Source organism: Chiloscyllium punctatum, chromosome 2 (genome assembly GCF_047496795.1).
Source record: "Chiloscyllium punctatum isolate Juve2018m chromosome 2, sChiPun1.3, whole genome shotgun sequence".
Lineage (NCBI taxonomy): Eukaryota > Metazoa > Chordata > Chondrichthyes > Orectolobiformes > Hemiscylliidae > Chiloscyllium > Chiloscyllium punctatum.
The window spans coordinates 86180820-86198845 of record NC_092740.1 but is presented as its reverse complement, the minus strand read 5'-3'; the positions used below and the strand labels follow the sequence as shown (position 1 = coordinate 86198845).

General features: G+C 39.8%; 1 protein-coding gene across 2 annotated transcripts in view; it reads right to left on the bottom strand.

Moving 5' to 3' along the window:
- The window catches only part of pcsk5b (proprotein convertase subtilisin/kexin type 5b), a 375643-nt gene that overhangs the window by 43556 nt on the left and 314061 nt on the right, over nucleotides 1-18026 (bottom strand). For both annotated transcript variants that reach the window (XM_072585118.1, XM_072585127.1), the window contains exons 25-26: nucleotides 9901-9943; nucleotides 7641-7783 (exon numbers count right to left, since the gene is read on the bottom strand). In XM_072585118.1, coding sequence (XP_072441219.1) covers nucleotides 7641-7783; nucleotides 9901-9943 — 186 coding nt within the window. The remainder of the gene's footprint in view (nucleotides 1-7640; nucleotides 7784-9900; nucleotides 9944-18026) is intronic.

The following is an 18026-nucleotide window of genomic DNA, read 5'->3' as shown; positions in this document are numbered from 1 at the left end:
TCCTTCTTCTTTACCCAGCTCACTACCAATTAATGAGTCATCCCTGAGAATTCTATATGACCTTGGGAGCATATAAGAACCCACAATTCACTCCAGTTTCTGTTTCTTACATTCAGTGGGAACATGCAAACCCCAGCTATCCTTTATGAATGGATAGAGAAAGGGATGTTACGAGTGGTGGGGATGTCAATATTGTTTCCAATTGGATGAAAAAAGTGTTTGGGCAGAGATTTAGGGGTGGGGGCGGTTACAGTCAAAAGATGTAATGATTTGTAGACTGGATGAATACTCAACATTTGCCGAGTTGAGAAGCAGGGAATCAGTGCAGGTAACTATTGATGTGGTGATCAGTCAGCAATACTGGACATGAACAGGATGTCAACATACAGCCTTGGGATACTTGGAATTTGTGAATGATGGAGGAAGTGATGCCATCAGAGAGAGCTGAAATGAGAAAGTGTGGAGATGAAAAATATCAAATGCGATAATTAGAGAGCCTGATGTAAGAGCATACAAATGCAAACTAATCTATGCCCATGGATAATATTGGTAGGAACAGCAAGGAGATAAGCAAGAGCACAAATCATAAGGTGGGGGTCTGATGTGGTAGAGGTAGAAAATAAACCATTCCTGGAAATGCATTTCTTGCATTCAGGCAAAATCAAATGGTGCAGAAGTCTGGACTCTGGATCTGCACTTCAAAAGGTAGGAAATAGACACATATCAAACATGGAAAAAAGTTTGAGGATGAGAGTTCATACTGAAGGAGAAAGTGAGGACCGCAGATGCTGGAGATCGGAGCTGAAAATGTGTTGCTGGAAAAGCGCAGCAGGTCAGGCAGCATCGACGTTTCGGGCATGAGCCCTTCTTCAGTTTGAAGAAGGACTCATGCCCAAAACGTCGATTCTCCTGCTCCTTGGATGCTGCCTGACCTGCTGCACTTTTCCAGCAACACATTTTCAGCTGAGAGATCATACTCTCAAGCATTCAGGAAGAATGACACATCTGACTTTGTGTAAGGCTGTTTTGCACTCTGAGAAACTATAGTGGCGTGCATCATGTTCAATGTTTCCATTAGTGTTAGATTATGCTAATCTCATCAGAGGTCCTTGTAAATATTTAACAGATTAATCCTGGAGTTGGAGCCAGTGAGTCAACTTGACTGCTTCCCCGGACTGAATGTTCTGGACAACCCGGGACCGAGCAAAGTCACATTGACACAAAACTACTCTAAAATCCTGTGATGTTTAAAGTCCTGTAAATAAACTGTTTGCACTCTGAATCAGGGTCATCTCTGCATTGCTGTGGATGAAATCAGATAGATAGGATATATCGCAACCTAATACAAATTTAACAGAGGAAATTGAACAAAGTGTTTGGGAGAGGTTGGTATAGATCTTGGAAGTTTATAAAACTAGTTTGAAGAACTAGGGAAAGAATGGAATGCTGGGATTGGGCAGTAGGTGCAGAGAATGGCTGGGGTGCAGAGAGTTTTTCAGGATCAGAGTGACTGCAGCAATTTTGAATGGGAGAGGGATAATGCTTGAGGAAAGCATTGTCCAAAAATGAGTTCAATTATCAGGAAATGTATGGACAAGACATTGTGTGAGAAGATCTGTATGAACTTCGCTTACAGATTGCATGTAATAGAAAGGAGAAACATAATTGAAAGAGAAAGATTCAGGACTGAAGATGATGAGATCCAAGCAAGAGGTAGGTTGAAGACTAGCCAGGGAAAGAAATGACAGAAACAGTTGCATGGTGGTTTTTAGCTTAGGGAAAAATAAATCAATGAAGGTACTCACAGTTGAAGTCAACAAAGAGAAGAGAGCGGAGGAGACATTTGAGAATCAGAACAAGCAGTTTAGAATTGCCAGAAACAAAAATATAAATTGCTGGAAAAACTCAACAGGTCTGGCAGCATCTGTGGAGAGAAAGCAGAGTTCATGTGTCGAGTCCAGTAATCCTCCTTCAGAACTGAGTAGGTGAAGTAATACATTTGGGTGGTTGCATTACCTGAAACACTACTTAGGTAGTGTCTCCTACCCATCCTCCTCCTCTAACCAAAACAAAAGGTTCTGTGTGCCGGATTGGTAAGGTAACTAGTCCTTTTTATTGTTTATTTTTCTACAGTCTCTTTAGGAATTTAAAATAGTGGGAATGGCAGTTAAGGCAGTTGAATGTTCCTCCACCGGTGTCCCTGCTGACTTCATCTGCGGGAAGTGCACCCAACTCAAGCTCTTCTCAAACTGTTAGGGAACTGGAGCTGGATGATCTTTGGATCATTCGGGAGGTGGAGAGGGTTATTAAGTAGTTACAGGGAGGTAGTCACACCTCAGGTGCAAAAGAATGTCCGATAGGTTACTGTCAGAGGATGGAAAAGGAACCAGCAGGCAGTGCAGGGATCCCCTGTGGCCGTTCCCCTCAACAACAAGTATACTGTTTTGGATACTGTTGGGGGGGGAAGGGGTGGAGTAAACCATGGGGTACAGGTCTCTGGCACAGAGTCTGTCCTTGTTACTCAGAAGGGAAGAGGGTAGATGGACAGAGCAATAGTCATTGGGGACTCCATATTTAGGGGGACAGATAGGAGGTTCTGTAGGAACAAGAGAGACTCACGGTTGCTGTGTTGCCTCCCAGATGCCAGGATTTGTGATGTCTCAGATTATATTTTGGGGATTCTTGAGGGGGAAGGAGGAGCAGCCCCAAGTCGTGGTCCACATAGGCACCAACAACATAGGTAGGAAAAGGGAAGGGGATTTAAGGCAGAAATTCAGTGAGCTAGGGTGGAAGCTTAGTGTTAGAAAAAACAGAGTTGTTATCTCTGGTTTATTGTCCATGACACGTGCTAGTGAGGTGAGGAATAGAGAGAGAGAGGAGTTGAACACATGGCTACAGGGATAGTGCAGAAGGGAGGGCTTCAGATACCTGGATAATTGGGGCTCATTCTGGGGTAGGTGGGACCTATACAAACGGGATAGTCTTCACTCGAACCAGAGGGGTACCAATATCCTGGGAGGACAATTTGCTAATGCTCTTGGGGAGGGTTTAAACCAATGCAGCAGGGGGATGGAACCTAAATTGTGGTTCCAGTGTCCAGGAGGTTGAGAGTAGTGAGGTCAGAAATGAGGTTTCAAGGTTGCAAGAGTGTACCAGCAATCAGAAAGGTGGTTTGAAGTGTGTCTACTTCAACCGCCAGGAGCATCTGGAATAAGGTGGGTGAACTTGCAGCATGGGTTGGTACCTGGGACTTCGATGCTGTGGCCATTTTGGGTACATAGGTAGAACAGGGACAGGAGTGGTTGTTGCAGGTTCCGGGATTTAGATGTTTCAGTAAGAACAGAGAAGATGGAAAAAGACAGGGAGGTGTGACATTGTTTGTCAAGGACAGTTTTACGATGGCAGAAAGGACATTGAAGACTAATCTGCTGAAGTAGTATGAGCTGAGTTAGAAACAGGAAAGGAGAGGTCACCCAGGTGGGAGTTTTCTATAGGTCTCCGAGTAGTTCCAGAGATATAGAGGAAATGATAGCAAAGATAATTCTGGATAGGAGTGAGAGTAATAGGGTAGTTGTTATGGGGGGGCTTTAACTTTCCAAAAATTGACTGGAAATATTAATACATCGAGTACTTTAGATGGGTCAGTTTTTGTCCAAGGTAAGTCTTCCTAACACAGTATGCTGACAAGCCAACAAGGGGCAAGGCCACATTGGATTTGGTACTGGGTAATGAACCTGGCCAGGTGTTACATTTGAAGGTAGATGAGCACTTTGGTGATAGTGACCACAATTCAGTTATGTTTACTTTAGTAATGGTAAGGGATAGATATATAATTCAGGGCAAGAGTCATTGCTCGGGGAAAGATAGCTATGATACAGTTAGGTAAGATTTAGGATGCAAACAACAGGGAAGGAAACTGTGGGGGTTGGGCACAATTGAAAGGTGGAGCTTATTCAAGGAACAGCTACTGTGTGTCATTGATAAGTATATACCTGTCAGACAGGGAGGAAGTGGTAGAGCAAGGGAGCCACTATTTACGAAAGAAGTTGAATCTCTTGTCAAGAGGAAGAAGGCTCATGTTAGGATAAGATGTGAAAGCTCAGTCAGAGCACTTGAGTGTTATAAGTTAGCCAGGAACGACCTAAAGAGAGAGTTAAGAAGAGCCAGGAGGGGACATGAGAAGTCATTAGCAGATAGGATCAAGGAAAACCCTAAAGCTTTCAGGAATAAAAGAATGATGGGGGAAAGATTAGGGCCAATCAAGGATAGTAGTGGGAAGTTGTGTGTGGAGTCTGAGGAGATCGGGGAAGAGCTAAATGAATATTTAGCATCACTATTCACACTGGAAAAAGACAATGTTGTTGAGGAGAATATTGAGATACAGGCTACCAGACTTGATGGGATTGAGGTTCACAAGGAGGAGGTGTTAGCAATTCTGGAAAGTGTTAAAATAGTCAGGTCCTCTGGGCCAGATGGGATTTATCCTAGGATTCTCTGGAAAGCCAGGGAGAAGATTGCCGAGCCTTTGGCTTTGATCTTTGTCATCATTGTCTACAGGAATAATGCCAGAAGACTGGAGGATAGCAAATGCTGTCCCCTTGTTCAAGAAGGGGAGTAGAGACCTGTGAGCCTTACTTTGGTTTCGTGAAGGATAGGTCATGCCTCACAAACCTCATTGATTTCTTTGAGATGGTGACCATACAGGTGGATGAGGATAAAGCAGTTGATGTGGTGTATATGGATTTCAGTAAGGTGTTTGATAAGGTTCCCCACAGTAGCTATTGCACAAAATACGGAGGCATGGGATTGGGGGTGATTTAATGGTTTGGATCAGAAATTGGCTAGCTGAAAAAAGACAGAGGGTAGTGGTTGATGTTCATCCTGGAGTTCAGTTACTAGTGATTTACTGCAAGGATCTATTTTGGGTCCACTGCTGTTTGTCATTTTTTTAAATGACCTAGATGAGGGCATAGAAGGATGGGTTAGTAAATTTGCAGATGACACTAAGGTCAGTGGAGTTGTGAACAGTGCTGAAGGATGTTCCAGGTTACAGAGGGACATAGATAAGTAGAGCTGAGCTGAGAGGTGGCAATTGGAGTTTATGCAGAAAAGTGTGAAAACTTTGGAAGGAGCAACAGGAATACAGAGTACTGGGTTAATGGTAAGATTCTTGGTCGTGTAGATGAGCAGAGAGATCTCAGTGTCCATGTACTTAGATTCCTGAAAGTTACCACCCAGGGTGATAGGGTTGTTAAGGAAGCATACGGTGGGTTAGCTTTTATTGGTAGGGGGACTGAGTTTTGAATCTATGAGATCATACTGCAACTGTACAAAACTCTGGTGCGGCCGCACTTGGAGTATTGCGTACAGTTCTGGTCACTGCATTATAGGAAGGATGTGGAAGCTTTGGAAAGGGTTCAGAGGAGATTTACTAGGATGCTGCCTTATATGGAGGGAAGGTCTTATGAGGAAAGGCTAAGGGACTTGAGGCTGTTTTCGTTAGAGAGAAGAAGGTTGAGAGGTGACTTAATTGAGACATATAAGATAATCAGAGGATTAGATAGGGTGGACAGTGAGAGCCTTTTTTCTCAGATGGTAATGGCTAGCATGAGGGACATAGCTTTAAATTGAGGGGTGATAGATATAGGACAGATGTCAGAGGTTGTTTCTTTACTCAGAGAGTGATAGGGATGTGGAATGCACTGCCTAAACAGTAGTAAACTTGCCAACTTTAAGGGCATTTAAATGATCATTGGATAAACATTTGAATGAAAATGGAATAGTGTAGGATAGATAGACTTCAGATTGGTTCCACAGGTCAGCACAACATCGAGGGCTAAAGGGCCTTTACTGCGCTGTAATGTTCTATGTTCTAACTGACAATAGCTCAGAAAAGATTAGTAGTTATGCAGAAGATGGGATAAGGAGAGAGGGGAGGAGTAAATGATTGGTGGAGATAGAGCCTAGAGAGATAGAACAATAGTTGGACAGACAAAGTGATGACTTGGTGGTGTGTAGAGATAGGGGAAAGACATGAGGGAAGGTGCTCAAGTCCTAAAATTGCTGAACTCGATCTTGAATCCCAAAGGCTGCAGAGTTCCCAAGTGGAAAATGCAGCTTTTGGCTTGTGCTGAGCTTTGCTAGACCACTGCAGCAAGCCTGAGGCAAAGACCTTGACCAGGGAACAGGGCAGTATGTTGAGCTTGCCGGCAACTGGAAACAAGAATGATCCTGAGCTTGCAGTTGCCAGCCACTTCAACACATCAACATATTCCTTGGCCAACATCTTTGTCTCAGTCATGCTGAAGTGCTTGGCTTTCTGCTTGGGAACTCTTGAAGCCTTCTGGACTCAATATCAAGGTAAACAATTTTAAGGCTTCAACACCTTCACCCATGGCTTTTTCTTACCCCAAACACCAGACCTTGTTACCACTTGGGCTGCTATCACACACAACCCACTATCAGCTACCAATAGTCCCCATTAGCAACTATTCATTCTTCCAGGCTGATCTTTACCCATTTCTTTGTCCAACTAATTTCTCGTTGGGCTCTATCTCCACTTCATTTACTCCCTCCCTACACCTCATGTTTCGCATAAAGTATTTCCTAGCTATTATCAATTCTGAAGAAGGGTAACTGGACCTGATATGTTAACTCTGCTTTCACTCCACAAATGCTGCCAGTACCATTGGGATTTTCCAGCAATTCCTGTTTTTATTTCTAATTTCCAGCATCTGCAGTTCCTCCTATTTTCAGTTTAGAATTCTCCTCAGGTTAGAGCAATACACTTAAATATTGCTATGAGGAATCTAGAAATTGGAGCTTTTTGTCTGAACTTGTCAGAATAAAGATGTAGGGAACAGGCTTGAAAAAAGGCTGTAGACAGCCAAACTCTTCTGTATTACTGTAGCAACGTCCTGCCTAATTAGAGTCTACCTGCCTATCCTGAGAATTAAGATTGACAGTTAACTGTTCTTGCTGTATCTCCATGCCAATTATGGCCCAATACCCCCTTCCCATTTTGTATAAAATGTTGTCTCTGCTTTTAATTCTATTTTATTCATCTTCGTTTTGATGAGTGCAAGGGAAAAAGTTTCAAAGTCTAGTCTCCTTTTCGCAGTGTTTAAGTTCTGTACTTTCTACTGTGGAGAGGAAGGCATGGATCTGAAGAGAGATCCCTGGACTTGAAATGGTAACTCTGTTTTCTCTTCACAGATGCTGCCAGACCTGTGCAGTTTCTCCAGTGTTTTTCCTTGTTTCAGATCTCCAACATCTGCTATTCTTAACTTTCTATGAAAGCATGGTAATGACTGATTTGATCAAGTCACAATTCCTGTTAATAACGGAATCAGTTCAGTGATAGGTATACTTGATGAAGAAAAGAAAGAACAGAGGAATCATACAAGTGAAAAAGATCAGCATTGGTATTAAACCACAAAATGTGCGAGGAATACTGCAGCTGATGCTTATTTTCAATAAAACATTTAGCAGCTCTAACAGTATTGATGACTGAAAAAAATTCATTACTCTTATTGGCAGACACTTACATATAATCACAGGCATTGTCAAAAATTTCAATGTAACCTCATGCTTGTTTAATGTTGATCAGAATTAGAATTGCTCAGCCAGGCTTTGCTTACCTGAGAGGAAGAAGCCAGTCTCACACCAATAGCATCGTTCTTCATCACAGTCAATACAATTCTCGTGACAAAGTCTACACTCCATCGTAGATTCATTTTTAAATGTTTTGGCTGGACAAGTCTCATAACAGCGTTGGTGAAAACTAGAGACAAGGTTTTACAAGATCACAATGTTAGCATGAGAGCAAAATATGCTGATTATCCCAAGTTATATGGTTGAAATATTTGCCTAGAAATTCTGCTGATGTTCAGGAATCCTATTTCTAACATTTGGATAGACAAAACCTTATCCATAAATACATTTAGATGACTATTCAGGAATCTCTGCAGTCAGCAGGGGAGATGACGGCTACTGAAACCCTACCCCTCTTTTGTTAATATGCCACATTCTGAGAGTTAGATGTCCAACAGCAGTCAGCCATTTTGATGTCTCCTGTGAAAGGAAAAATATGCAAGCTAAATGTGGGTAGTGTTGCAGGTGGATAAGGAGGGGAATACTGTGCCAAGGAGGTATGGGATAGGTTGGTGGGTGGGTGATCAGGGCAGAATGCCAACTGGGTGAAGTAGGGATTTGGGTAAGGGATTAGCATGGCAGGTCAGCGATGAGATAGAGAGCAGGAAATTCTGAGTGTTTAGGTGAGAGTGACAGAGGTGGTAGGAGTGCTTGTATGTGTCAGACTGAGGTGAAGAGGGCAAAGCAGGTCTGAGTCTGGGACCATGTGTGTTGTATTGGCTGTGAGGATGGTGTTGGGTCAGATTGGGACCTGAGTCAGGCACTGTTGTGTTGCTGTGTCCAGTGAGGGTCGGGTCCAGTTCAGCGTGTTGGGTGTTGGGTCCAGGAAGTTTCAGATGAAAGGGTGTCGGTCATGGGAGACAATGGTGGGTCAGAGGTTCAGTTTAATAGTTACACAAGCATTCGAGTAGGTTTTTAATCTTCACATGTTTCCTGGTTAATTAATAAACTTAAATGTGTCAGAAACCCACTGCATTATTTGGCTAGAGTCCGTGGGATTCTTGGAAGGTTTCAGACACTAGGAAATGCTCATCAGAATTTTCAAATTCCTGGGTAATTCTCTTGGAGTCAGCAGTTCTAGGAAATCTGCATGTTCCCAGGAACTGGCCCAATCTAAGCTACAGAAACAACAGCTACCTAGCCATCAAAATTTCTGGGCCAATGATTTAAAATTGTATTATCACATTTGTATGGATGACATTGTAAACATGAGAAGAAACTCTTGAAATATAAAGGTATTTTGAATAATACTATTCACTCCCTTGTAATTTATAGCAAATATTTTTATGTAGTATTTTTTTACTTTGGCACTAGGGGAATAAAATCAAAATCCTGTTTTCTATGAAAGTTCTCATCATATACTCAATTATTATCAAGCCCAAAATACCTATAGTTGTATTTAAAGGGGATTTTACAAATAAAAGTCCTGTGACCTTGCTCACATTTAGAATGAGATAATGAGGGATTAGGATTTTCAATTTCCACCCAAAACAAGCAAGAGTAGAAAAAATAACCACGGTTTCGGGTCCTGTTATAAAATATAATCAACAATTACTTTAAGCAATGTTGGTTGGGCTGTTCAACATCTGTACTTGAAATCTTCCATCATTTGACCCGGTATCCTTTCTGAACATGTATCAAATAGACATGCATCTGTTTGACCATTAGTAGCTCCCTTGAAAATTGCACTGAAAGATGGCTCAGCTCCTCCAAACTACCTGACCCCTTCATTTTCCTCTGCTGCCTGCACTTCTTTAGATTAAAAAAAGCTGGAAGTCAGTTTTAAATCACCTTTGAGTATCATTTAACTACATTGGTTTTAACAACCTGACAATAATTACATCACAGCATTAGGAACTGTAAACAATTACCAGTTACTAATTCCAAAGGAAAGGATTAATTTTGCACAATTTCAATATAAAATAGAAACATACATCATTGGTATCGTGGTAGAACGTAACCGTTCATCTATCAAATCTTCTGTCATAAATGTATCAAACTACTGCAGGGAAGAGTAATGTTGGCAAACAGCTCCAGGGGTTAGCAAGATCATTTGCTCCATCTTTTGAGTGAAAAGCCAGAGAAAATGGATAATCACCAGAAATAAAGGTCTGCAATTATTCTTTTTTTAGGAGCAATGCAAATTAAACATTGTCCACTATTTAAAAGAGAAATAATTGCAATTTGGTTGTTTCTTATACAGAGTTCATTTTAAAAGATAATAAGTGAAGAGAAAAATAAACTTACATGTAGTAGCCCCCTTTACACAATGTACATAGTCTTGGATCATCTGTACAAAAAAATAAAAACCCTGATGAGTAGAAGTTGTAAACATAGAATGGGTTAACCTTTGAGTCAGATATTCTATTCAGTCTCTGTGCCATTTGCTGCAAAAGTCCAGATGACATTCTTTGAAAAAAGCTTCGATGTAGGTTTGCAAGTCCATCAAATAAAATTGACCTGAAGTTTGTTTTTCACAGTAACTAATAGGCAAGTAAATTCACCTAAAAACAAATTAAACAAAATGTGATAGGTCTATCAGCAATTCAGGTACGTTACACCTATCTAGCACTGTGCATGTGTGTGTGTGTTGAGGTGAGGTATTGGTGGTGGCTGGAGCATAGTGAGGGTTGCAGTAAAGAAATCAGAAAATTCAGCAACATTTTTCTAATTAGGATGATTCCTTCCAGAGACAAATTAGGATAAAATCCAGAGAAGTACTATGCCTTTAAGGTTCAACAAAGATTTTCACTGTCCCCTCATGCCACTACTGTTGCTGATAGCTGTGAGAGAACCTTACAACATGGATAATGATATACATCGTGCACTGTACGTAATGGTAACACAAGGGATATACATGCTTGACAAATAAATGCCAGCTTTTATTGCATTGGACTAGGTTAGTATTTTTAAGCAATATATTTAATTTCCCTGTTTGTAATATAATTTCTTCAAATGTGAATGAGTTTCTAAATTATCCTTTGTTCTGCAAATCAAGCCAAATAGGCTTGTTCTTCAACATAACTTTTATCAATGTACAACCACCAATTAGGTCTTCCCACCTAATAAGAATATCATATGTAACAGACTCTTTGACATGAATCAATAGAACTGAATGTGGTTGTGTGAAGAAAAAAAGTTTGAAATGAGATACAATTTGGCTATTTCAAATATTAATAAATAGAGGTGTTCAGGTATTCTAGGTTTGGGAAAATTGATTTTAATAGGTTGAGACAAAGTCTGTTCATGATAAACTGGGTAAATCTGTTAATAGATAAAACAAGAAAAGATCAATGGGAGTGGCTTTCAAAAAAACCATTATACAGACAGTTCAAAAACCTCTTTTGCCAAAAACAGGGAGAAAGTAAAGGATAATTAAAAGAAAAGAAAAATAGAAAATGCAAAAGCTAGCATAAATCCTGGTGCATGATAGGCACACAAGATGTAAAGGAAATCAAAGGAGAAAAAAAGTGAAAGCCACAAAAAGTAGTTAAAAAAATTAAACAGAATATCAAAATCAGCAGAAAACAATCATTATACGTGATGAAAGATAGGGCTGTAAGAAGTGATATAGATCACTTGAAAACCTATAATGGTCATACTGTAAATGGCAATAAGGCTTTGTGGTCCTGCATTGGTATTTATAAAAAGGGGAAGAGGATAGAATACTGGACATTCCAATGAAATGAATCATTAACCAGGGAGCTGAGTTCACTAAAGTTTATGTCAGCAAAAATATGGTAAATTACAAAAATAATGGTCCCTAGAACCTGATGTTTTAAAGAAGAGGTGTGCAGATGCCCTAATTATAATCATACAAACTTCAGTCTTATAGGACACTTTGCTTTAGATTGGAAAATAAGGTATGTCAGGAAGTACATTAATCATGGGTGGCATTCATTTTCATGTAGATTGGGATAGTCAGATTAGCAGGGAAAGCCTCAAGGAAGAGTTAATCAAATGTATTTGGGATAGTTTATTAGAAAGAAGTTACATGTATTTGGAAAGTCAAGGGCAGATTAGGGATAGTCAACGTGGCATTGTGCCTGGGACACTAACTTAATTCAGTTTTTAGAAGAAGTGATAGAGAAGATTAATGAAGACAGATGTTGTCTAAACAGACTTTAGCAATTTCCACATGGTAAACTGGTTAACAAGATTAGATCACATATAGTACAGGGACACAAAATTGGTTTGAAGGTAGGAGACAGAGAGTGGTGGTGGAGGGTTGCTTTTCAGACTGAAGGCCTGTGACCAACGGTATACTGGAAGGATTGGTGCTGGGTCCACTACTTTTTGTCATTTATATAAATGATTTAGATGTGAATATAGGAGTTATGGCTTGTAGGTTTGCATATGACACCAAATTGGTGGTGTAGTGGACGGTGAAGAAGATTACCACAGAGTACAATGAGACCTTGGTTGAGGTAGGCAAATGGACTGAGTAGTGGCAGATGGAGATTAATTTAGATAAATGTGAGGTGCTGCATTTTGGAAAGGCAAATCAGGGAAGGACTTATACACTTAATAGTAAGGTCCTGGGGAGTGTTGCTGAACAAAGAGAACTTGGGGGTTCTTTGAAAGTGGAGTTGCAGGTAGATAGGATACTGAAGAATGTGTTTGGTACATTTGCCTTTATCGGTCAGTGCATTGAGCTTCGGAGTTAGGAGGTCATTTTGTAACTGTACAGGATATTGGTTAGGCCACTTTTGGAATACTGTGTGCAATTTTGGTCTCCTGCTACAGAAAAGATGTGAAACTTGAAAACATTCAGAAAAGATTTACAAGGATGTTGCCAGGGTTCAGGGATGACATCTACAGAGAGGCTGAATAGGCTGGGGCTATTTTCCCTTGAATATCAGAGGCTGAGAGGTGACCTGATTGAGGTTTATAAAACCATGAATGGGCAAGGTCTTTTTCCCAGGGTAGGGGAGTCCAAAACTAGAGCGCATAGGTTTCAGAGGAGATGGGAAAGATTTAAAAGGGACCTAAGGGGCAACTTCTTTACACAGAGGATGGAGTGCAAATGGAATGAGTTGCCAGAGGAGGCGGTACAATTACACCATTTAAAGGACATCTGAATTGGTGTATGGATGGGTAGGGTTTAGAGGGATAGGGGCCAAATGCTGGCAAATGGGACTAGATTAATTTAGGATATCACGTCAGCATGAATGAGTTGGACCATGCTATACATTGCTATGACTATATGATTCTATAACAATCAGTGCTTAAAAATGTGTTGCTGGAAAAGCATAGCAGGTCAGGCAGCATCAAAGGAGAAAGAGAATCGACGTTTCGGGCATAAGCCCTTCTTCAGGAATGAGGAGGGTGTGCCAAGCAGGCTAAGATAAAAGGTAGGGAGGAGGGACTTGGGGAAGGGGCATTGGGAATGCGATAGGTGGAAGGAGGTTAAGGTGAGGGAATCAGTGATCAGGCTATTTTGATTTTGGTGATGTATAACATGGTAGGTTTAATAAAAAGATGTCATATTTCCTCAGAAACAGTGACCATAACATGATAGAATTTTGCATTCAGTTTGAAATGGAGGAACTTGGGCTTGAACCAACTATGCTAAGCTAAAATAAGGGAAATTAAAATGAATGAGGGCAATGTTAGCTGGGGTTATCTGGGGAAGGTATTTACCAGCAAGTACAGTTGAGCATTAATGGCAGACATTTAAGAAACTAACTCATGTTCACAGCAAAGATGAGAAAGAAGGATTATAGGAAGGGGAAAAACTATGACTATGACTAACCAGGGATGTTAAAGATAGCATCAGATTGAAAGATGAAACACACAATGCGGCAAAGAATAGTGGTAAATTGGAACATTAGAATTTGTTAAAATCAACAAAAGATTACCAAAATGAAGAATAAAAGGCGAGAGAAAATAAAGGCCAGCTTGCATAATTAAGATGGACAGCAAGAGCATCTTTAAATGTATGAAAAGGAAGAGAGAAGCCAAAGTGAATATATACCCATGAGAGAATGTGGCTGGGGAAGTAATAATGGGGAACCAGGAAATGGCAGAGGAGTTAAATAAATAGTATGCATCAGGCTTTACAGTACGAAACATGAATAACATACCAAAATTACAAAATATTTAAGGGGCAAAAGGATAGGAAATAAATACAATAACTATCTCAAGAAGACAAAATTGTGAAACTAATGGGGCTAAAGACCAATATATCCCCCAGACCTGATAGGGTGTGTTCTATGATATTAAAGGAAGTAGCTGCAGATATATAGGATAAATTAAAGTAGCCTTGCAGGAATTCTTAGGTTCTGCAGAAGTCTCAGAGAATTTGAAAAATGTGAAAATAACACATTTATTTAAAAAGGCAATGAACCAGAAAATGGATAACTATAGTCCAGTTAACTTAATGTACATTACTGGGAAAATGTTAGTCTGTTACAAACAATGCAATAGTAGAGCATTTAGAAATACACAATATAATTAAGCGGAGTCAGCATGGATTTATGAAGGGAAAATCATTCCTGGTAAAAATATTAGAATTATTTGAGGAGGTAACAAGCAGGATAGATAAAGGGGAAGCAATGGATGTAATATATTTAGATTTTCAAAAGTCATTTGATAAGGTGCCATACATTAAGCTAACTAATAAGAGCCAATGATGTTGGAGGTGGTATATTAGCATGGATAGAGGATTGGCTAATTATTGGACAACAGAGTTAGGAAAAGGCTGGCAACGTGTAACTAGTGGTGTGCTGCAGGGTTCAGTGCTGGGGTCACGATTATTTACAATTGTCTGTCAATGAGTTGGATGAGGAAAGTGAAAGTACTATAGACAAGTTTGCAGATGACACAAAGAGTTTGCAGACAGATATAGACAGTTAAGTGAGTGGCCAAAAACTTGGCAAATAGAATGTAATGTGAGGAAATTTGAGGTTATGCATTTTGGTAGGAAGAATAGATGAGCTGAATATTAGTTAAATGGAGATAGGCTGCAATAAGGGATTTAGGAGTTCTCAAAGATGAATCACAAAAGAGTTAGCATTCAAGTTCAGCAGGTAATAGAGAAGGCAAATGAAATGTTGGCCTTTATTTCGAAGGGAATGAAATATAAAAATAGGGAGGTGTTGCTAAAATTGTACAAGTCACTGGTCAGACCATAGCTGGAATACTGTAAACATTTTTGGATCCCTTTTCTAAAGAATAACATACTGGTATTGGAGGCAGTCTAGAGAAGGTTCATTAGGCTGGTCCCAGCTATGGAAGAATTGCCTTATGAAGAGAGGTTGACTAGGTTGGGCCTGAAAGGACTTGGCAGGGTAAGTTGTTTCCCCTTGTGGGAAAGTCCCACAGCAGAGGGTGTAATCTCAGAAAAATGGGTAACACATTTAGACAGAGATAAGGAGAAATTTTCTTTCTCATGGACTTGTTTATTTAATTCTTTACCACAGAGGACTGATGAAGTGAGGTCATTAGTGATATTCAAGAATTATGGGAAACAGCGGGAAAGTGGAGTTGAGGACTATCAGGTCAGCCATGATCTTATGGAATGGTGGAGAAGAATTGGTGGGCTGAATGGCCTACTTCTGTTCCTTGGCCATACAGTCTTAGAAATGTGCATGAGACAGACACCAGGAAATATTAATTTAAAATTACCCTTAACAAATGTGCTGAGGAGATTATAGTTAAAAATACAATAACTGAGCACTGAAATGTTTCAGCTGCTCTCAAAAATATTACTACTGCAAATTAAGTGAATGGTCAAAACTGGCAAATAGATATAAATATAGGCAAATGAGGGCATTTACTTTGGATCTCAAAAAAGAAAGGCTTGCATTTATGTAGCGCTTTCCATGAACATTTGAAAGGGCTTTACAGCTATGAAATGAAATACTTCTGAAGTGTAGTCATCGTTGTAATATAGGAAATGTGGCAACAATCTTTGTACACAGCAAGATCCCACAAATAACAATTTGTTAAAATTCACTGGCTGCTTTTATGATGTTGATGTTGAAACTTTTAAGCAAAACCTTTTCTGAATGGTAAAAATCAGAATCTATGAAAGTTGAAAAGATTTGGAGCACCATGTACATAGACTACTTTGGATGATTGATCATTAATGTTTTGGACTGGTACAGAAAATAATCATAATGACTAATGGAATGATGGCTTATATAGAATACAAAAGCATTGAAATTATTTTACTGCTATGCAAAGCTATGTTTGTTCTACATTTGGTGTACTGTAAACCGATATGGGTACCATATCTGAAGAGGTGTAGATTGACCTTGGGGAAAGTACACCACACGCATATAAAACTTCTGGAATTAAATTCCAAAGAGAGATTACACAAATTGAACTTGTATTTCCTGAAGCTTAGAAGGTTAAGCATGGAGATGAGCACGGAGACAAGAGGGTTTGAAAATTCTCACTGCTAGCCAGTATACTGGCTTGAAAACACTATGCTGCCCTTGGCCATTTCCTGGAGATGAGAGGGGTTTTCAGGGCAGGTAGTTAACTGAGATAGCTAAAAGTATATTGAGGCTTATTGTAAACTATCAGTTGGCAAGCATCAGCAATCAGTTTAGTTCTCTACCTTATTCTGACTGTGACCTTGCTATCCTTGGCCTCCAGCAATGTTCTAATGTAAGATTATGAAACAGCAGCGCATCTCTTGATTACATATTTTACAGCCCTTTGGATACAACATTGACTCCAAAAATAGAAAATATTTTCCCTTACATTTCTCTTTTATTTTGCAAACTTTGATCTCTTTCTTGCTCTCATTTTTGTTTTCTGACACTAATGTTTTGGTATTCATTCACAGAACATGGCTGTTCTCTCTCAGCCAGCATTTATTGCCTGTCCCTTATTGCCTAGGAGAAAGTGATACTTCTTGAATAATTGCAGTTCTTGGGTTGTAGGGATAATCCACAGTGCTAGTTTCAACCCTTCATTCTTTACTATTCCCTTTTGACCCTACTCCTCCAACACTGCCATTAGTATTTCCTGCCTCTCATTCTTCACTGGAACATTTATTCTTTTTCCTCCTCTATCCTGTGACTTGCAGAAACTGTGTACCATTTCAAACTTTTTCCAGTTCTGATAGCGAGTAACAAAGCTCAAATATTCACTCCATACTTGCTGCCAGGCTCAGTGATTATTTCAAGCATTTTCTTTTGTATTTCAGGTTTCCAGCATCTGAGAATTTTGTTTTGTCCAAATGGAACATGATGACTTCTATACTGATGGAAGTGAAAATATCAGAGAAAGCAATTGCTCAAAGGTAACAAGCCCCCAGGTTTCATTTTGGAGAGAAGGCAGCTCCTTAAGGAACTCACAGGGAGGGAAATGGAAACTTATTTGGAGTTGAGGAGGGATGTTTGTGACAGGACCTAGAAATCCTTGTAGCACAGATCAAGGAGGATCCAGATGAAACTGCAGTGGATGAGAGAGGATGTTGGGTTGGCAATCAGAAAAGAGGGCAGGTAAGAGAAGATGGCAGGGAAGAGCAATGGGTTTAGATCAGCAATCAGACGGTTTGGAAGATGTTGGGAAGTGGTGAGAGTGGATTTGGAGAGGGATGACAGCCGATTGTGGCAGAAGATAGTTTTCTTGAGGGGCCAGGAACACAGTCTGCCTGTTCCTCCTAGCTCACAAGCAGTAATCTAAAGAAGAAATGCCAACTTCACTGGTCTGCTCTTGCTTCCATTTTCACTGTTAAGTTTCAAGCCCTGGGAAAATGGTCAGCAAGTGTTATCTGTGCATTAACTTTCTAACCACATTGTGGAAGTTTGGCTTAAATATTAGGATGGGAATGGAACAGAGACTTGCCACACAAATCATGATGATAAAAATGATGAAAGGTACATATGTCATTTACAATTTTAGATTTTTTTAACATGTATCTCTGATCTCCACCTGTCCTGAGATGGGGTTTAAATTCCAAATAAAATTCAGATTGAGTCAATTGGGTAATATTCATTGCAGAGAAAATTGTTTGAGGAAAGGATGTGATTAATGGACAGAATGGTCTTTTCTCATTGTTTTAGAGGCAGACTGTAGATTTTGAATGAAATTTAATATTGCTGTAACCATTGCCCTAACACTGTATCAATTATTAGTCAATTTACTGTTTTTTAACACAGAAATCAAATCTGGCTGACATGACACCAATTGTTAAAGTTCACTTGAGAATGTAACTTTATAAAAACATTTTGTGATTTACGTATGAAAGAACTGAAACCAACATGGTCATTCTAAAAGATGAGAGGCTTAACAAACAATGTAAGTTTTTTTCAATATGTAATTTCAGTTACATCACACTGTAAACGTTTGCTATAAATTCTGTGTCTTACAATCTTATTCTCCACAACCACCTGATGAAGGAGCAGCGCTCC